This window comes from Lagopus leucura, unplaced genomic scaffold, assembly GCF_019238085.1.
Source record: "Lagopus leucura isolate 7727_CA_CO unplaced genomic scaffold, USGS_WTPT01 35380-0_obj-0_obj, whole genome shotgun sequence".
Classification (NCBI taxonomy): Eukaryota; Metazoa; Chordata; class Aves; order Galliformes; family Phasianidae; genus Lagopus; species Lagopus leucura.
Window position 1 is genome coordinate 1 of NW_024963227.1, and position 20,094 is coordinate 20,094.

General features: G+C 44.6%; 1 protein-coding gene across 5 annotated transcripts; it reads left to right on the top strand.

Annotated features, from left to right (window-relative positions):
* The first annotated feature begins 976 nt into the window (after nucleotides 1-976).
* Nucleotides 977-19,126, top strand: LOC122191036 (maternal embryonic leucine zipper kinase-like). Of its 5 annotated transcripts, XM_042891223.1 has the most exons (11): nucleotides 977-1,078; nucleotides 2,197-2,282; nucleotides 2,739-2,855; nucleotides 3,400-3,543; nucleotides 5,287-5,364; nucleotides 6,421-6,513; nucleotides 10,856-10,942; nucleotides 12,277-12,354; nucleotides 16,135-16,311; nucleotides 16,960-17,228; nucleotides 18,841-19,126. In XM_042891223.1, the coding sequence occupies exons 3-10, from the start codon at nucleotides 2,844-2,846 to the stop codon at nucleotides 17,176-17,178; spliced, it is 888 nt and encodes a 295-aa protein (XP_042747157.1). In that variant the 5' UTR covers nucleotides 977-1,078; nucleotides 2,197-2,282; nucleotides 2,739-2,843; the 3' UTR covers nucleotides 17,179-17,228; nucleotides 18,841-19,126. The 5 variants fall into 5 exon arrangements, with proteins under 5 accessions (XP_042747157.1, XP_042747156.1, XP_042747158.1 ...); XM_042891222.1 differs by lacking the exon at nucleotides 977-1,078 and having other exon boundaries at nucleotides 1,890-2,282; XM_042891224.1 differs by lacking the exon at nucleotides 977-1,078 and having other exon boundaries at nucleotides 1,890-2,282; nucleotides 16,998-17,228.
* Nucleotides 19,127-20,094: the final 968 nt, after the last annotated feature.

Consider the following 20,094-nt stretch of genomic DNA (forward strand, 5'->3'; position numbering starts at 1 on the left):
CAGGATGTAAGCCAGGCAATGAGTACAGCTTTCTGACCTGTTTGTGACGAGTTCAGTAGCTATTTTCAGAGAGATTTGATGCATCCTACTTAGCAGGCTTTTCTCAGGATCAATCAAGCTTGTTTAAAAAGTAATCATACTGAACTGTCGTGTGTGATGCTGCTGAAGACATTACTGCAGTATAAATCCTGTTACTGAAACAAGTGCTGAAAATTAAATGATCTCTACAGAAGCTCTGGAGTTGAATTGCTTCAGCTCATGCTCTCAATTAATGAATCTTTGAACAAGAAGGAACTCGCTGCTGATGCTCGCGAACCAAAGGGAGAATGATTACATTGTTTACCTGCCGTGACAAAATGGGCGTCCCCACCTGTGGAGCACGTGGAACACCAGTGAAAGGATGTGTGGTGAACGCTGTGGGCAAGCAGTGGCACGTGGAGGTAAGCATCAGCTGACACGTGATCTGTCACACATGTAAGGGCTGACGTGTTTAACTGGAATATCGCCAACCAGCTGCTGTGAAAGGATTAGAAAAGTGTGCAGCAGCGATCAGCAAATCATCACTTTTTTCCCAAAGTTCTGTCACGCAGCTGTTGCAGCTTTGCTACAATATGCCGAGTTGATTCAAAGTTCCACTGATGCTCCTAAAGCACTCAAAGTGCTTTTGGGGGCAGTGAGGAAACGGCTCTGACAGATTCGTCATTAACGTGCGTTATGCGGCAATCCAGGCCTCCTTGGCCTGCATGAATTCAGTTTCCCCGCCGCGTTCCATCTCCCTTCGGCGCGGCAGTGGAGCCGGAGACCCACTGACCATGGCGCACTGAGGCACCGCGCCGCATCCCGTTCCTACCTTCCTCCCGTCATGCACTGCGCGACAACAGCCGTTCCGGTTTCGGCGCTGCGGTGATTGGTCCATCCTCTCCCCCGACCGGAAGTGAGCGTTCCGACAGCGAAGTTGGAACCCGGCGAGCTGCCGGCCGGGCCGCGCTCTGTGCAGCTGCCGGCTGCCCCGCTCGCATTCGGCCCGTCGTAGCGCGGTTCCGGTCTGCGGCGGAGGCCGGGTCACCCCGGAAAGGAGGTTGGGGGGCTGGGAGTAGCGCTCCGTGTGTCTGCGCTGAAGCGGCGGGGCTCCTCGGGCGGAGCGGCCCTTCCTGGGGCGGAACGGAGCGGCCTGCAGAAAGGCCGGGCTGCGCTGTGCCGGAGCAGCGCGCGGGGTGGGATCGAAGCTGAGACGGCCCTGCTAAGGGACAGAGCGCTGCTGGGCCGCTTAGGCCTATGGGGAGAGGCTCCCGCTGCTTCCTAACGAGGTTCAGCAAGGCCGAGTGCCGGGTCCTGCACGTTGGCCACAGTAACCCCCATGCGGCGTTACAGGCTTGGGGCTGAGTGGCTGGGTGACTGTTAAGAGGAAAGGGACCTGGGGGTGCTTGTCTGAACACGAGCCAGCAGCGTGCCCAGGTGGCCAAGAGGGCCCGCGGCCTCCTGGCCTGCATTAGAAATAGTGTGGCCAGCAGGAGCTGTACTCAGCTGTGGTGAGGCCGCACCTCGAGTATTGTGTTTGGTTTTTGGCCCCTCACTGCAAGAAAGACATTGAGGCCTGGAGTGTGTCCCGAGAAGGGCAACGAAACTGGTGAGGGGTCTGGAGCACAAGTCTTACGAACAGCAGCTGAGGGAGCTGGGATTGTTTAGTGTGCAGAAGAGGAGGCTCAGGGGAGGCCTCATTGCACTCTACAACTTCCTGAAGCTCCTTGTGATGAGGAGGGGTTTGGCCTCTTCTCCCAGGCAACAAACAGGACTGGAGGAAATGGCCCCAAGTTGTACCAGAAGAGGTTTAGGTTAGACGTAAGGCAGAACTTTTTCTCTCAGAGAGAGAAAGAGAATTAGGATAGGCTACTGGCTGCCCAGAGAGGTGGCGGGGTCGCCGTCCCTGGCAGCGTCCAAGAGGCGTCTGGATGAGGAGCTGTGAGATCTGGTCGAGTGCTTGTGGGAGCAGTGGTGATGGGAGGGCAGTTGGGACTAGATGATCTTGCAGGTGGTTTTCAACCTTGTGATTCTATGATTCTAAAGCTGTAGTCCAGCCCTGCTGCTGCTCTGTGGCACAAAGCTCTGAGCAGTGCTCTGTACTGTTAGCGTAAGGGAAGTCCGAGCCATGCAGTGTGATTCACAGTCAACTTTAAGCCTTTTTGTTTTGAATTTTAGGTGGTTTTGCAGAGGTGAAACTCGGACGGCATCTTTTTACTGGTGAAAAAGTTGGAGCAAAAATCATGGACCAAGTTGCTTTAGGGGTAAGCCAAAAGATATTTAAATATGATGACACCTTCTGTTGCAGTTGTGGAGTTCTCGAGAACACAGGGAGGTGGTATATAGAAATGCAGCCTACTAGTGCCATTGCCTTTTGAAGGATGCTGTAGGAGTGGAAGAAGTTCAGCAGAACACCACAAATCTTGTTCCTCATTGTTCAGAGGGCAATGCTCTCTGGCTGTAAAATGGAGGAAGTTCAACATTACTACAGCAACTTTAACAAAATGCTAATGAAAATACTGGATATTTTACTTTTCAGCTTTCTCTGATCTGTGTTTTAGAATTCCTATGGGAGTAATGTCAGCCATTGCTGAGTTGATGCTGAATTGTGTACTGTCACATACAGGCTTTGACATCTTATGTTACACAGTAGTCAGATGTGGTACCTGGTGTGCCAAATTCGTTAGCAATTTCATAGCTTGCTTTTATGGTCTCTTAAGGATGACTTGCCTCATGTTAGAACAGAAATTGGTGCCATGAAGAACTGAAGTCAGCAAGATGTTTGCCAATTGTATCATGTAACAGAGACATCAAAGAAAATATTCATGGTCTTGGAGGTAAGAAATAGTGTTTCTGCCACGCTTAAGGCTACTTTTTTATCTTTAGCAGCAGACAATAATATAGAAATGAAGCTGAAATGAAATGATTCTTAAATATCTCAGTGGTGAATGGGTTCAAGATTCATTGGTTTTAAAATGAAGAATGCAATGTTCTATATTCTGTCTTTCTGTAAAAGGCACGAATCAGCATTCACAGTAAGGGAACTGGTTTTAATTCCTAACTCACACTTCAGTTTTTAAAGTAGCATCTGCAAGGTCTGCAGGACACCAGAGCCCCCACGTTGTTGCCATCTCCTGAGTGATTTATGCCACCCATGACATTGAGTGCAGTGCCTCAGTTACCAGACTGGAGGCAAGGGTCAGATTGTGTAGCTTGTGTGGTGTGCCACAGTGCTGGCCCATGGCATAACTGGAGCACTCTGTACTGCTCTGACTGAGCACGGGGAATGGTGTCCTGTGCTTGCTGTGCTCTCACTGCTGCTTATTTTTCTCGGATGCATTCTAAATACGTTGTCAGATAACTTTACCTTTCTCATTAAAGCATTGTCCTGGAGGGAAGCTGTTTGATTATATTGTTTCTAAGGACCACCTTTCAGAAGAGGAAGCTCGAGTCTTTTTTCAACAGACTGTTTCAGCACTTGCTTATGTTCCCAGTCAGGGTCATGCCCACAGAGACCTCAAACCAGTAAGTCTGAACTGTATTCAGTCTTTCATAAATAACAATGAGCGTGTTTTTATTTTTCCATTGGGAGAGAAAGTTGTCCCTTTGTGGTTGTGGTTTATTTAACCTGGCAGGTGCCTGAGCATCACGCAGTGCTTCACTCAATCCACTCCTTTCCAGTGAATTGCAGGAGGTAATGGAAGGGGGAAGAAAACCACACAAAGTAGAACTCATGGGTTGAGATAAAATTATTTACTGAGGTAGAGGAAGGGAAAAGGATAACAGTTCTGATGAATGCAAAAGCAATTGCTCACCACCTACCAATCAATGTCCAGTTAGGCTCCTCGTAGTAGAAGAGATTCACATGAACTTCTACGCCCTTCAGAACTCCTTCCACACCACGTCATATGGTGTGGGATATCCCTTTGGCCAGTTTAAGTCAGCTGTCCTAATTCTGTTCCCTCTCACTTCCTTGGGCTCTCAGCTGAGAATGACTTTGGCTCTGTGCAACACTGCCTAGCAGTAACTACAGGTGTCAGCGTGCAGTGTGCTCCAGTTTTGTGCCTCAAGGGAGAGTGATCCTTCAAACAAACAGTGGCTATGCAGAGTATGGGATGAGATGCATGCCTTGGCTCCATCCAGTGGGTTTTCTGTCACTGAAGGCTTTAAGCACGGGTTAGATACTGGAAGGTTTGAGTCTTTCTACACAAGTAGGTTAGAACTTTGCATTTCTTAAGTTGCTGATATCGCCGAGTAAAGCAAATCATTACAACACAAGCATTTTCCTAGGCATCTTATGAAATCCTCGTATCTAAAGAATCTTTCCCCTCTGAAAAATAAAGCATTGCCTATACTTTTTGCAAGGAACTGGCTTCCAGCTGAAAAGCTGGTGGATTCACAGGCTCAGACAGGCACTTGGAATGGAGGTGACTTCTAGAGATTTGTGCCTGAACCTGCTGCTGCGAGAACCCTGACACCAAGTTTCTCAGAGCTTTTTCGTTTTCATGCTCAACCTCTCCCAAGGATGAGGCTGCATGCTCTCTGTGGGCAATCTGTTCAATGCTTGAGCAGTTTTGTTTCCTTCTGTCCAGTCTGCTGTTTCCATGAATGACTGTTTTCGGTCACTATCCCACCATGACCTGCTGTACGGATTCTCAGGAATCTGTCTTCCTTTCTTCATGCCTCCCTAGTGGGCGTTTAGAAGTTGCCATGAGGTTCCTCTGCACTCTGAACAAACCTCTTTCTCCCCAGTTTCTCTTCTCTGAGTGGGAGCTTCAGCTCCCTGCACTGACTGGAGGCCATCCTCAAAGCTTGCTTCAGGTTGTTACCTTCCCAGCCAAAAACTAACTACAGTATTGTAAATGTGGTCCAATGAGTGTGCAGCAGGGGTGACTTGTCCTGGTCTGGTTGTGCTGCTTTTGAATGCAGCCCATTATCCTGTTGTGCTTTTTTTCCTGTCAACATACACTGCTGGCTTGCATTCATCTTGTGGTCTTTCACCACTTGTCCTCCTAGTCCCCGGGCCCTTTCTAACCCACCTAGGGTATGGGAACTTGTTAGCAGTCAGTGAAAATCTCTGAGAGAGAGACAGAGAGACAGAGAGAGAGAGAGACAGAGAGACAGAGAGAGGCAGAGAGAGAGAGAGAGAGAGAGAGAGAGACAGAGAGAGAGCTAACCACTGACCACATGAAGAAATAACAGAAGAGAAAATATGTTTCCTTGAGCATTCAGGTGAAAATAATTCCTGACTGCTTTTTCATTCACCAGGAAGATCCGCTGATTGATGAGAAACATGTTTCTCATAATTTGAAGCTGACAGACTTTGGACTCTGTGCAAAGCCAAAGGTAAGAGTATCTGAAATCAAATATAATGTGCCCCCAAGTAATGCATGTTTTTCTACAGTATGCAACAGGGACTTGCCCAAACACCCTACATTCAAGCTGTCTCTGTGGTTGACATGCAGTTGCATCTTGCTTGGAAGGGCCTTAGCTGTGTGAGAGTGAACAGATTGCTCAGAAGCACACTCAGATTCTTTTCTCTACCCAGACTTCCTATTTTCACAGTCTAACTGTAGATAATCTTGTACGTGTATCACCTGTCTTATGCAAGGGCCTGCCATAGGAGCACTGGGCTGGCATGCCATTATCTCTTCGAAGGAACTGTGTGTAGATTGAGATTATGGATAAAACCAAAGAGTTTTGCAGGTGACAAACAGATCCTGTGGTTGCATATGCTTGAACTGAATTGTTTCTTGATCTTAAAACGGCTTGTTAGGAGCCTTTACTTAACATGCCAGATGGGTGCTGGTGAGAAAGAATTCAATGGGAAGAGTGCCTTCCTGATTCAAAGAGAATTACTTATCCTCAAATCGCTTTTCCTGGCCAAATTTAGAGCCTCTCGCAGGTAATCAAGACCAACAGGCTGTTGTCCCAGTGGTATAATGTCATCTTGCTCTGACCTGTTTAGCACAAAACCCAAGTAGAGTAATAGGATACTCTGAATAAGGAAGTATTCTACCAGTTGTTCTTTGTCAAGTTTGTAAAGTGATTGCATGAAATTGCTCTAAATGACCAGCGAGCCTCAAACACAACAGCTCTTGCATGACTTCTTTCTCAGTTTGGTGTTTGCACAGACAGTTCATCTTAGTAGGTGATCAGCTGAGAAAAAAGCATCATGCCAAGGATACATCAGATAAGTGAGCAGCTTGGGATCTGTGTATTTGTACAGTGCTCATGGTCTTAGACAATATTTGCTTAGTGAGGTCACCTATTGAATGAAAGCCAAATATGTAGTGAATGAAAGTATGCCCAGGAGAAGAAGCCTCTGAGGCTTCTGAAGTGTCACTGCAGAAAGCATGCACTCTGTTAAAGCAAACTCTTCTGTTTTCTGTGTTATTCCAGGGAGGCCTTGATGACCGCCTGAACACGTGCTGTGGAAGCCCAGCATGTGCAGCACCAGAGCTAATCCAGGGCAAAGCCTATATTGGCTCAGAGGTATGCAGACCAGAGTTTGTTTGTTTTGCACCTCTCCCCTCTTTCCCTCCCCAGAGAGCGTTTAAAGGCAGTGCAGCTCAGATACACTCACTTGGTTCCCCTCCTGAATTCTGCTGGGTTGCGTTGCTCAGTAGCTCTCAGAAGCTGTCAATGGCCACAGACTGAAAAGTGCAATGGGCCGCAGTTCACACAGCTGGCTGGTTTGTCTCTGGCTGATCCTCATCTGTCTCCACCAATTGTTCCCTACTTTGGGGCTCTGTAAAACAGCAACTTCAGAGGTCTCCTACTATTAGTAAGTTTTTGAAAGAGCAATTTGCTCTGCTAATTGTCCGTCATTGGTCAAACTCTTGTGCGGTCTCAGGATCTTAGATGTTTTGTTAGACTTGTCTTTAGCTTCCAAGTTGTGTTGAAGACTTGCTTCCACTGTGATGCTCAATGTACTAAAAATTGAGAGATGAAAACGTGAAGAGTTTTTCCAGCCTTGATTTCATGTCTAGAACTTTGGAACCCACTACTTGCAGTTGTTCAACTGGTCTGGTTTGAAATGCCCTGGTGCTTGTTGAATTGCTCTGCTGTTAAAGATGGAGCAATTCTTTCGGGTACCATTGCACCGCTGTTGATGGCTTCTAATTCTTGCTTTCTTTGTTTTCCACAGACTGCTTTTCAAGCCTCCTTTTTCTTTACAGTCAAAGTGAGAATTGCACTGTGAGGTGTAGAGCCTTGTTGTGCCTGTACATAAAGAGAACAGCAGCAGAGCCTCACAGCTGACTGCTGGCAGCTCTCATTGTAGCCAGTAGCACGTAACTGTGCCAAATCCTTTGTGATGGGTTTGATTTCATTTTTGCCAGTGAAATCCTTGTAGGTATAAGGTACTGCAGAAGGGTGATGAGCTAAGATGGAGATACTGGTTTTCGTGGTGCTTTAAGTTGAGCGGAAGAGCAATTGAATTAGGGTCATATGCTTTGTCTGGAGCCATAAGGTTTTTTTCCTGGGGGAAAGAGCCAGCTTTTCGTAGGCTGTATGTGGCCTTTGGCAAGGGCAGACAATGCAGTCTGTCAGTAAGGCATTTTAGGTGCTTCAGGTTTGTAAACTTGTCCTTTTATTTTTCAGGCAGATTTTTGGAGCATGGGTGCACTGCGGTACGCTCTGCTGTGTGGGTTTCTTCCTTTTGACGATGGCAGTGTGATGGCACTCTACAGGAGGATAACAGGAGGTATCGATGGTGCTAGAATACACTGAGAAGGGAAATAGCTGAGCATGACGAGAGGCCTTGCTTTTCTGATGGCAGAACATGCTGAGCTGTGCTGTGTGTGGAAAGGCCTGTCTGCTGAATATTGTCCCCTTTTTTGCTGCTTTGTCTACCAGTATTTTGTGGGTTTGGTTCTGCACTTGGTTGGCCTATGCGGCGCTGTAGCCTGATTATATAACATGGTAGCATGCAGAGTTTGAGGAGAAGTGTTTGCTTGCCAATGGGCTAATTTCTGTATCTGGTTCTTCAACTGGCTGCTCCCTGTACTACCTGTAGTAAAAATAGAAATACATCGTTTGATTTACCAGAAATGAATGTTATGGAATGCCAGCTCTTCTCCTGTCTAGGAAGAGCACAGTTCTGCAGCTGCTATCAGAATTTCCTCTTCCAGAACCAGGAGGAAATGTAGGACCCCACTGATTGCCTTTGAATTCAGCAGTTCGTTCTGTTTCCTTTCAGAGCACACAACAACCTGAGCGTGTGAATCAAGTGACGGCTTTTCAGGCTGGTGTGAACTGTGTTGTGCACTGAGCCTTTGTCCCTTTGTAATTAGGACGTTGTCCATTTCTGCAGGACTGCAGAAAATCCTTTGTGCTAATCACTACTCCAATTTGCAGAACGTGGCAAATGGAAAATGATCCAACTGCTTCAGGTGCACATTTCCTTAAAATTGTGGATAGTTTTGGACTGCGAGTCTGTAAGCAGAATGGAGCTCTTAAAGCTGTCCAAGATTGTTTCTGCACCATTTAGTTCTATCTGTCTGATGCACACAGGAGCTGAGGGCTGCAGTGCTTGAACTGGTGGAACTTGTTTAAGTGAACTGGGATGAACAAGTTTCAGAACTGAGTCAGAATGCAGTAAAAAATGGATACTCTCACAAGTATTAAGATACTGGCTTGCTATTTCTGCACTGAATTTGTTTTGATTTTATGTGGCTGTGATCTGAAAAGTGCTTGGAATGCAGACACCGAGGCATTGTTGTGTCATTGACTGTCACACGTTACAGATCCTGAGATATCCTGGAATCTAAAACTCAGAACTGGTTTAAGTCTACTGCTTGAATCCAATCACAGCATCTGTGTTCAGTGTTCTTTTCCCTGCAATGCTCCACGTCACTTCATTTGGGAAATACTTAAGGAAATTGACTATGTGCCGTAACTGTTGTTAGAACAAAGTATTTCTGGTGTGCTGTTGGGCATTTTGTAGCTCTTGTGAGCAGTTTCCCTTCCAGCATTGCCCTCAGCCAAGCACGTGTGAATTTTTACCATTACATTTATTCAAGCTGTTCTTAAAGCAGAGTTTGTAATCTCTGTTCCTACGCTTTGAAAGAAAAGAGATGTCAATATCATCCAAATAATTTAATAGTTCCTTTTGAGCTAGTTGTTGAAGGTTCATTCTCAATCCTCTCTTATTTTAGTGAAGAAAATAACTTTTTTATTGCAGAGAGGAAAAGACACTGTTCCAAAATGGCTTTCCCCTAGCAGCACGCTGCTACTTGACCAACTGCTGCAGGTAAAAGGGCTGCTTCTATTCAGATTGATGTACAAAATGCTGTTGCATCAGCTCAAAGCATTGATGGAGTGCTTAGAAAATATGCGGTGTTTAAACAAGTTAAACTGCTCCACGCCTGATGTCCTTGAAGAAAAGGTTAGCATTGCCTTGTGCTGAAAATTCTCCAATAGTCACGTAGTACTAGTTAATGGTTATAGAAATGATTGCAGTTTTAATAACTACACAGTCTTCAAGCAGCTTGCATTTGGATGTTCTTAATTGTGCTGTGTGATTAAAAGTGATCTGTACACAAAAGCTGTTTCTCAAAGGAAGCTGAACGTACTGAGTGTGCCTTTGGGCTGTATCTATGCAGTCTCACTTACAAAATGCTCGTGGAACATTTACTGTAACCATAGGTGCTGTAACTGTTCTTCACAGCTCAGGTGTTTGACCTTCCTTCTGGTGAAGTGAATAAATACTGCTGGTCTCTATTTGTGCTTCCAGGCACCTTGAAGTTGTTAGGAAAAGAATAACTGTCTGCAGTTCTTCTCGGTGATGTAAGTAACAGCTTGAATGTTGCTGCCCACTAGGCAGACCCAAAGAAGCAGATGACAGTTAAACTCCTGTGAAATCACCCTTGGCTCATGCAAGGTTATTCTGGTGCTGTTCAGTGGCAAAGTAAATACCCAGTAAGTACACGCACTCGAAGAAGCCTAAGTATGTTCTGGAGTCTTTCCTGGACCACTGGCATCCTCTCAGAATGGGAGTGATAACACATTTCTTCAGAGGCTGCTGACAAGTGGTGACTCTCCAGGGTCCATTTTGGCACCTTCAACACCTTTGTCAGTGACAGAGAGAATGGAACTAGAGAGCACCTTCAGAAAGCTTGCAGGCAGCCCTGTGCTGAGAGGTGCGGTGGATCAAACAGGAGGTAGGGATGTCTCATCCTGGTGGCATTCAGGGCCGGGTTGGATGAGGCCCTGGACAGTTTGATGTGGTGAGTTGCAGCTTTGCAACTTGGAGCTTGATGGTCTTTAAGGTCCCTGCCAACTCAAGCCGTTCTATGATTCTCTGGAACTGTGCTTGTCCTCCTTATCTCTCAATTGTCTGACCTGTGTGAGAGGTTGGGGTAGCGGGGTTGGGGTGGGAATTGGGGGTGCGAGGGAGATTCTTGCTGCAGATACTGAGAAGTTGCTGTGTATTTGCAGCCAATGGCTGCTGCTGGCCTCTGGGTGCCACTGTTTCTCTGAAGAACAGCTGTGCTGATCGTACACCACCGTGTGCTGTGCATGCCGTGCAACTGAATAATTAAGAGGGGACAGAGGTGTAACTTGTGCTCTAGTGAAAATCTCATCTGCTGACAGGCTTTTGTACTTGAATGCAGAACCTGTTGCCACAGAGGGACCAGTTGCTGAAGCGTGGTGACTCTTTCTGTTTACTCCTTGCAGTATTTAGCCCTGATGCTAACTATTTAAAATAGAAAATCTGAAATGGTGGCTAACTATTGGCTTGATTGGTGCATATCAGAAGACTATCATGGTGATAGTGGCTCTGTGAGATGACTTGGAAGCTGTTTCTTCAGTACAGGTCTTGTTCTTGCAGCTGGGGCACCTTGATGAAGACTGTGCAACAGAACTTGCTGTGTTTCACAACCAGAGCAGAGAGAGTATATCAGCATTAATATCAGAGGTAATGAATGTATGTAACTCATTGTATTTAAGCTCACTACTGCAGTAAATAACCTTTCTGTATTAACAGACTCTAATGCTTGCTTCTTCTCAAACGTGAAATCTTTCATACCTTTCAGAGCTAAGGTACCCCTGCTGAACTCCATAGTCTATCTGTAGCTAATAACTACATTTCTGAAGTTCACACTATTTGTCTGCTTTAATTTTGTTTCCTAAGCTTTTCTGTTATTTTGTACCATGTTAAAATCCTGATGAATCTCTGGAAGTCCAGATAGACTCAAAACAGGAACTTATGGATGCACAGCAGGTGTCAGGTGCTGGCTGAACTCACTGCTCTGAAATGTTTCATTAATAAGTGGAAAATATCAACTCCTCGCTCAGACAACGAAACAAGTTTTGGGAATTACAGCTCACAAACTCTTAAAGAAATGAATCCATCCCAGTAGCTTTTGAAAATGAATGAGAAAAGCTAAACTGAGTGCTTGTAGAAATATTGTATCAGTGTTACTAATGACATTCCAAGCTGCAGAAGAGATTTAAAACACGATGTGTACTCTGGCTTTAACTTGAATCTGAAAACTGTTTCTTGAAATTGAATTGTCTTTCTATTAAATAGAAAGTGGTAGAACTTGGAAGGATTGTTAAGATTTCCAGATAACTTTAGTAGGAATAGATATAAAATGTAAGTTTTACCTAGGGGAGACATTTCTACTTTTTTTTTTTTCAGATGCAGAAAATAATGAGAACAATCTAGCTACAAGGGGAAGAAGTTCTTCCATGTTAGTCTGTGATATTTTCACAGTCCTTTATCAGAGGACTTCTAATGCCTTATAAGTAATTCAAGCTCATTGTGCTACACTGTGAGTCTATCAAGCAATTTACCCATGGTTCTCATAGCAGTCAAAAAGCTGCTGAAAATCAAGTTGAATGTTGATGCTCCTTGGAGCTGGGCTGAAACATGACCCCCAAAAATGGGAGTCCAGCTGAAATACTGTGCAAAGTGCATTAATAGGAGCTTTGCCATTCACTCCAGTAGAGCCATTCTGGCACCAGCTTTACTTTTCACTTTCAGCAATTGTACTGCTCTCAAGCAAAAACAAGAGCAGTCTGCTTCTCTATCTTAAACTTGTTGTGTGAGCAGCTAAGGTCTGAAACTAGCCTGATGTGATCAGACGTGAAGGTTGCACATCAAGGGGAAAATATTCCAGACATGCAGAAACGTTTAGAACGCTAAGCTTTCTTTGTACTGACAACTTCTCTGAAGAGATCTAAATACTCTTGTTTTCAGGTGGAATCGTGACCAGATGTCACAACCTATCTCTTGCTTCAATCCAGGAAGGTTCGTGGCAAGCGCATCCACTTAAGGATTCCATCACAAACGACGTGCAGTACAACACAGCCAGCAAGCCAGGGGTAAGTGTTAGAGTTCAGCACAACATTCTGGTAAAAACACTGCTGTGTGCTAAAGCTCTGCCTGGGTAAACAGCCTGGTGGCCTCAACATCTGTAAGAGAGATGTGTGCAGCCAGTCTTGGTCGTCAGATCTTGTTCTATGATAAGGCCCCCCACTTTGTGTATGAAGGCAGAGGATGTAATCCTTCTAGATTTCAGGGAGGCCTTTGATCCTGTCCCTCGTGGCATCCTTCCAGACAAGTCATCCAAATGTGAGATGGACAGGTACAGGCTATACTGAGTGGCTCAGTGGCAGAGCTCAAAGAGTCACAGTGAATGGGGCTCCCATTGACTTGGACGCAGGAGAGGCGTGCATCCTCTGCAGGTTTTCTTAAACAGCTGATGATATTTAACTGGGAAGTGCTGGAGGCACCCTGGAGGGATGGGAGACCTTGCAGAAGAATCTAGATAGATCAGAGCGTTAGGCAATCAGCAGAGGAAAATGCCAGACATTGTACCAGCAATGGAATAGGAACAAACATACAGATGAGGAGACAAGTGTCTGGAGAGCAGTACTAGGACAGGGTCTAGAGGTGGTGGGGACAGCAAGTTTAACATGAGCCAGTGGTGTGCCCTGGCAGCCAGGAGGAGGGGAACAAAGCTGCTAACAGGACTGGAAGGTGTGTGCTCTGGGAAGAGGCTGAGGGCACTTGCATTGCCTAGTCCAGAGAAGAAAAGGCCAGGAGATGACCTCTTTGCTCTCTGCATCTCCCTGAAGAGGGGAGAGCAGAGGAAGGTGCTGTGTTTACCTGGGAACCAATGACAGGACGATCAGGAATGGCCCAGAGCTGCATCAGGGGAAGTTCAGACCAGACAATAGGAAACATTTATTTGCTGTTAGTGTGGTCAGCTGCTGATACAGGCTTCTTAGGCTGGTGGTTGATTCCCCACCAAAAAAAATCAAAGCCATACAGAGTTGAAGTTACGCAAAAAACTCGAGGTGATTGCTCTTGAAGAAGGACCTTGCACAGAGAAATGCCCTTTTGCTGCATGTTCCCCGTCGGCCGTGAAGACCAATAGTACTATTGAGGTTGGAGATCTTCCTGCTCTGGATTGGTTCCTTTCATTGTCTCTTGGTGGATTGTTTTCTCCAATCTTCAGGACTGTGAGATCTTCCAATGCTTGCAGAGTCTCAATTTAGTCTTTCTTACTTCCTTATCTTGCAGTTAGAGTAAGCTCTGTGGCTTTCTTTACTTGCAGCTGGGTGAAAGTCCAGCAGTCTGTTTCCTTAGGCTTCAGCAGATTTAATTGCATCTTCTAAGCAAGTTCTGTGCAAGATTATTCTATTCAAGTAGCACAACAAATTAGAGAACAAGAATAGCCTTATGAATATAGAATCATAGAGTAGAATCATAGAATGGTATGGATTGGAAGGGACCTTTAAGATTATCTAGTATCTATAGGCAGGGAATACCTCCCCCTAGATCAGGCTGCTCAAAAGTCCTATCCAGCCTGGCTTTGAATGCTTGGAAGGAGGAGGCATTCACAACCTTGCTGGACAACCTGTTGCAGTGTCTCACCATCCCCACTGTAAAAAATTTCTTCCTAATATGTAGTCTAAATCTACCCTTTTCCAGTTTAAGCCATTTCCCCTTGTCCTGTCACTACCTGGCCTCATAAAAAGTCCCTCCCCAGTTTTCCTGTAGGGCCCTTCTGGTACTGGGAGGCCACTACAAGGTCTCCTTGGAGCCTTCTCCACATCGATGAGCTCCAGCTCTCTCAGCCTTTCCCTACAGGTGAGGTGTTTCAGCCCTCTGATCATCTTTGTGGCCCTCCTCTGGACCTGCTTAACAACTCCGTGTCCTTGTGCTGAGGGCTGCAGAACTGGACGCAGTACTGCAGATGGTGTGTCAGTGAGAGCAGAGCAGAGGGGCAGCATCACCTCCCTTGAACTGCTGGTCACAGAATCACAGAATTGCAAGGTTGGAAACGACCTGCAAGATCATCTAGTCCAACCACCCTCCCATTCCTATTAGTGCCACAAGCTACTAAACCATATCTCGTAGCTAATAATAATGTGATTTCTGTGATCACAGTGAGTTAGTCTTTCACACCCAGATCATTAGTCTTTCTGGGTTCAGCAACAGTGAAGTTGCTCTATCTATCTAGCTGGCACTTGTGACATGGGTGCCAGGTAGGTCTGGTTAGTGCTGCTATTGAAAAAATGCATTATGCCCTCACATACGATGATGAAAATCACGTAACACAGCAGCCTATCAGTCCTTCCACAGTAGTCAGAACAAACTTCACCTGCCTGCCTGAAGATAAGGCATCTGAATACATGCTCAACCTGCCAAAATACCTGAACAGCAAATGCCTCTAATTAGAACTGGTCTCATGTGAAGACAAGAAAGTGAGAGAATGTAACCTTTCACATAACCTGGCATTGTTCAGCCTGGGGAAGAGATGGCTCAGGAAGATCTTATTGTGAGTGAATACCTGGACTGAGGATGCAAAGAAGGTGCAGCCAGGCTCTTTTCATTGGTGCCCAGTGGCAGGACATGGGCAGAAACTGGACTGCAAGAGATTCTGTCTAAACATCAGGAAAAAATTCTGTGTGTGGGTGACCAAGCACTGCCACACATCGGCCAGAAATGTTGTGGAGTTTCCCTCCTTGGAGATTTTCAAAAGCTGACAGAAATAGTTTGGGGCAGCCTGCTTTAGGTGACCCTGCTTGGGCAAGAACGTAGGACCAGGTGAGCTGCGAAGTCCCTGCCAACCCAGTCTGTGATTCTGTGAATTTGATGGCACAAGAGTATGTGTAACACCACCTTTTTGGAAACAGTTTTATGTTTTTATTAAGGAAATTCCAAAAAAATCATTATGGCCTACATTTCTTCTGAAACACAATAGTCACGATATCCTGCTCAGGCATTCATATTGTAATGGAACGTGATTTCAGTTACAGAATAGAGATTGCCCATAGCTAGCAGCCCTCTGGAAAGGGCTTTTTAGTAAGTCATCATAGAGCTTCCCTAGATCTGCTGTTTCTGCTTTCACTAGCAATGAGACACGTGATCATTGTGACATCTATGAACACAGGTCAGGAGACACTTATCTGTCAGTAGAACGTAGCTTCCAAAAATGCCTCCTTTCTATCTCAGGACTGATAAGGTAGCTGTATGCAGTATTGGCAAAGTGGTATGAAATAAGTCCATGGGAAGGATGTTCCTGAAATCTTAATGAGCTGTTAGAAACAAAAGATGTTTTGATACCACAGTCATGTGTGGTGTGAGATGTGAAGTTTAGCAATCTTGACTGAAATACTGAATTCCATGATTCAGTAAAGAACTTTTGCCTGGGCTTCCTCATAGGCTTCCAAACACTGCTTCAAGCAGTGCTGCAGATTGCGCAGTCATATGTTTTGGATATGACTTGTTTACCTTTCTATGAGCCACTTTCAGACCTCACGGCATTCTTTTCTTCAGTTCTTTCCAGGCTGTTGTTTGACTTTTGTTGAAAAGAGCTTGTGGTCCAAGTCTCCAAATGGAAGGCTCTGAGATGCTGCTCTTGTTGACACAGGTTGTAAAAGATGACTGGAGCTTTAAGAATAATTTCCCTTCTGCTCTTGATATGAATGTCAAATCCACAATTACAATATTAAGAGCATGATATAAAATTGGGGCTGTTGGCATGTGGACTTCCATTAGCTGTTAGCCATAGTTAGGAACTTGCAAAGCAATCATATTTAGATTTTACTGGTATTATTTTTTTCTGATGAAATCTTCCTTTTAATCCTGCAGAAGAATCTCAACTGAACACTTCTTTTCAGTCTGAAAAGGCTGTGACATCTGAAGATGTGCCAGGTTGCAGCCATGTGCCACATGCATTTGGATCCATGGAATTTGCTGATGGAACTTCATTGTTTGAAGAATCTCCACTAGAAGAGTTTGTTCTAAATGCTCACAGAACAAAGCAGGTGTCTGAAGATCCAGTGCTAGTTTCTGACAGAAAAAATACAATTCTTAATCCAGAAATCTGCTTCTCAGTGTGTATAATGCTTATTACATATTTAAGTATCTAGAGGACCTTGACCAAAGGGAGATACAGATTGAGCAAAGAAGTGTGTTGAGCATAAATTGTGATGCCTTCTACCTGAAAGCCATGGTTCATTTGATGAGAACCTTAACTTCAGTGTTCAGTTTGCACTGAAACAGCGAGTAAGGAAACAAGCGAAGGAGTCAGTGAGGATTTTAAAACAAAATGGGAAGTGATAAGGCACAGTTAATAAGATTTTGGAGTTAGGCAAGAGGTGGACAGAGCTTTAAATGTACCGACAGAAATTCAATCTCTCTGTATGGGACAAGAAAACCCACAGTGAAGCAATTCAAATTTCGCAGCTAAAAAAGTGATAATTCATAGCTATGTTTAGATAAGCTGGTGAGGAGTAATCCTAAATGTAGAATTCAGATGAACAGATAGAAAAATGGCACTTGACAATCTATAAGAAGCAAACTCATTTTAGGGGAGAATCAGAGGTACTGAAGAGTTTTTAACTACTTTGCTCAATAGACAAGTAGTGTATGATGTTTTTATGAGCATTGTGTCTGACCTGCTTAGATGTTAGAATTTCCTTGACAGTGACTTCTCTGGATGTGATTGCAGTACCTGGCAGCATTCAAGGTGTGATACTCAGCTGGGCGATATGGAATTCACACTGTCAGCTCCAGTGACAGGAAAAGTGGCATCTATGAAGCATGCAAAGAAATGTGGATGCAGAGTCAGCATTAAGAAATGCGCTGCCCTTTGCACTTCCTGCTCCAAAGGCCTCCTTTCCAAAGAGTGAGACACAGAAGCAAGTGCAAGGCAAACCCCTCCAGGCACCTCCTTCCAAAGGTATGTTGTGTCTAACAGATGAGAACCTAGAACGTGTGTAGCTTAGGGATTTTTTAAATTCAAACGTGAACACAATACTTGTAGATCCTAACCTTCTGTTTCTGGAAGATTTAGGTTTGGGGTTTTTTTGGTCACAGCGCATGTATTCACCAGCCTGTACATCTGACAGTGCACAGCAAGAGGTTTAGCCATATGTCAGGGCAGGTTACTCGTCTGTTCATTACAGAGGTTCTCACGGTTTCACAAGGAGGTGCCTTTAGATGCATCCAGATAATGAGACAGTTGCTGTTCCTAAAACTAGCGCGTGGTTCCACTTCTCGTGGAGATCTAGTAGAAAATTTCTTCAACGTTCATTATGGTTTTTTGTTTTCTTCTGGGCTGCTGTGTTGAGTGAAAGAAAAGGGTAAATGCTTTTATTTAACTGTGCTCTTATTGCATCTTGCTTCTAAATGAAATGTAACCTGTACTTTCACATATCTGCTTGGTGTGGCATTGAAAATACTGAGGCTAGCAATGTTAACAGCTGCATTTACGTGATGGACCAGAAACGTGTCCATGCTGTATCAGCTCCTCTGGGTTACAGAGATGTTTGTCCTCATCCTTAGTGTTGATACTGCACGTGTTCACTCTGCCCTTTAAAGTATTAAGCGCTTCTTACAGTTGAAGATTCTTCTGTTCCAAGTGCTAGGGAATATTGTTGAGAAATGCTCCATCTCTGCAGGCTAATATGTTACTAAGAGTCACTGAACATACCACTTTCCTTTGCTAAGTGTTCAACGAAGCGCATTACGAAGGCTGGTTGTTCACACAGGTTTTATTTTTGTCTTAAGACTGCATGTGGTAACTTCTGATGTTGGTCTTATGGCAAGCTTAAAAAGTGAAAGTAGGTATTTCTTACGTGAGAAGTGCAGAAGTGTGATTTCAGCTCATTTCTGTTAGATATTCCTGAGAGTTAAGCAATTAAAATACTGTTGTTGTTCTATTGGAAGTTCTTGCATTCAGGATAGTTAAAGCAGTGCTTAGAGATATAACAATAAATGGTGGGAGTATCTCTTGGAAGTGTTGAGAACATGGCTGTCTGGGGCCAACTGCTGCTATGGAAAGCTGAATCTTCGAGCTGTATTGAGTTGTCTCCACAAATGCAAAGCTGCTCCACAGAGCTCTTTTCCAACACATGGGCAATAGAACTTTTTAGGCCGTTATTCAACATGTAGTATTAACTGTGGTGATGCAACTCGCACCTTTCACCTGAAGGAAAATGCTTGATGTGGAATGCAACCTTTTGACATAGTAAATTCCTCAGTGTTTGTCCTGAGACCAGTGGCAGAACAAGAAGCCAGTTCTGGTCCTCATCCCTTCCAAACTGTAGTACTGCACTGCGCCGGCCCATCAAAGACTTGAATACAGAGCTCAGGGGGGATCAGTCTCAGTTTTGTGTTTAGTCTTGTTGTTCTAGTTAAAACCTATTTTATCACGCTGGAGATGCAGACTAGAGATAGATAGGAGGCTGGCTTTAAAAAAGTAATTGCTAATCGTGAGAAATCCTGATTGAAGAGAAGTCAATCTTCTACTGCAGAAACATACCTGCTTTGGTTTGGATACTTTCTTTCAGAGAGCCAGTGCACGACAGTCATCGCAGTTAAGAAGCCCAAAACACCAGCAAATACATATGAACTGACAGCAACTGAGGTTCTTCCTGAGAAGAGGTAAGTGTGCAGTTATCTGTATATGTTCTTGGTTTAGAGCAGCGCTACCTCAATCAGTGAACAGCCTAGGAAGCATTGTTCACAACAGCAAGCTGTATTTCCTTTCTCTTGGTTAAAATTCTCCTAAAACCTCTTGTATTCCCTGGGAAACACTGAAAGCAGAAAATAAAAATTAAAACTAGAAGTCACTCATCTTCAGAATGCATTCCTGTCTTCCATAACATAAATCCCATCTTGTTCCATTTTCCCTGTGCTGCAGTTTTAAAAAGCATCTCTGAGCTTCAAGCTCAACTGACATGTAAGCAGAAACTCTCATAATACACGACACTTCCTTTTGTTTTCTTCTTTATCTGATCATATTCTAATAGTGCATATGAAATAACTACAGTCTGATTGCTGAGGAAAAGTGCCGCCACACTAACAGCTGCTGTTATTCCTAATTCACCTCCTCCTCTCCAGAGGCTCCCAGTACCAACACTGCGATTCTCTCTGCAGAGGCTAGCCTCACTTCCAGTGCCCTGTCCTCTCCTCCTCCCCTTTTGCAAGTCATGCTGTTTACAGCAGCAGTCTCCATCTGCAGCTCACTCTCTCACACCAAGTTCTGCTCGCAGGGAACGGTGTGGGGGGTTGCTCTCACCCCAGCACAGATGAACTCACTTTCTCTTTAACCCTTTTTCCTTTGTCGTACCCTCAGTTACACTTCCACATACCCTCCATTCTACTTCTGTATACCAGTAACAATTACCTTTCTTATGCCATCAAAACAGTTTGTCCCATTCCTTTCACAATCCACAAATCAAACCGTACAGTTCTTCAGCTTCCACAAACACCCAGCACTTGGTCTCTCATGATTAGGGTACTCCATTATAAAACTGGTCCCGTTATTCCATTTATGTTCCTAGTTCCTTATTTGATATTCCCCCCGGCCCTCCTGCAGCATCCTTCCAATGTGCCAACATACACCTGAGAGGTGTTTGTTTGTTTGTTTTGTTGGTATTTCTTTCCCTTGCGATCCTCCCATAGCGCTATTTTGTTGTTTTATTAGTTTATTAACGTTTCCACTAATTACTCCTTTTACCCTGAAGTTTCCCCAAAACAATCCCCAAAACTTGTTCCACCACTGTTGTCCACACTCCAGACACGAGTAACACCAATCCCCT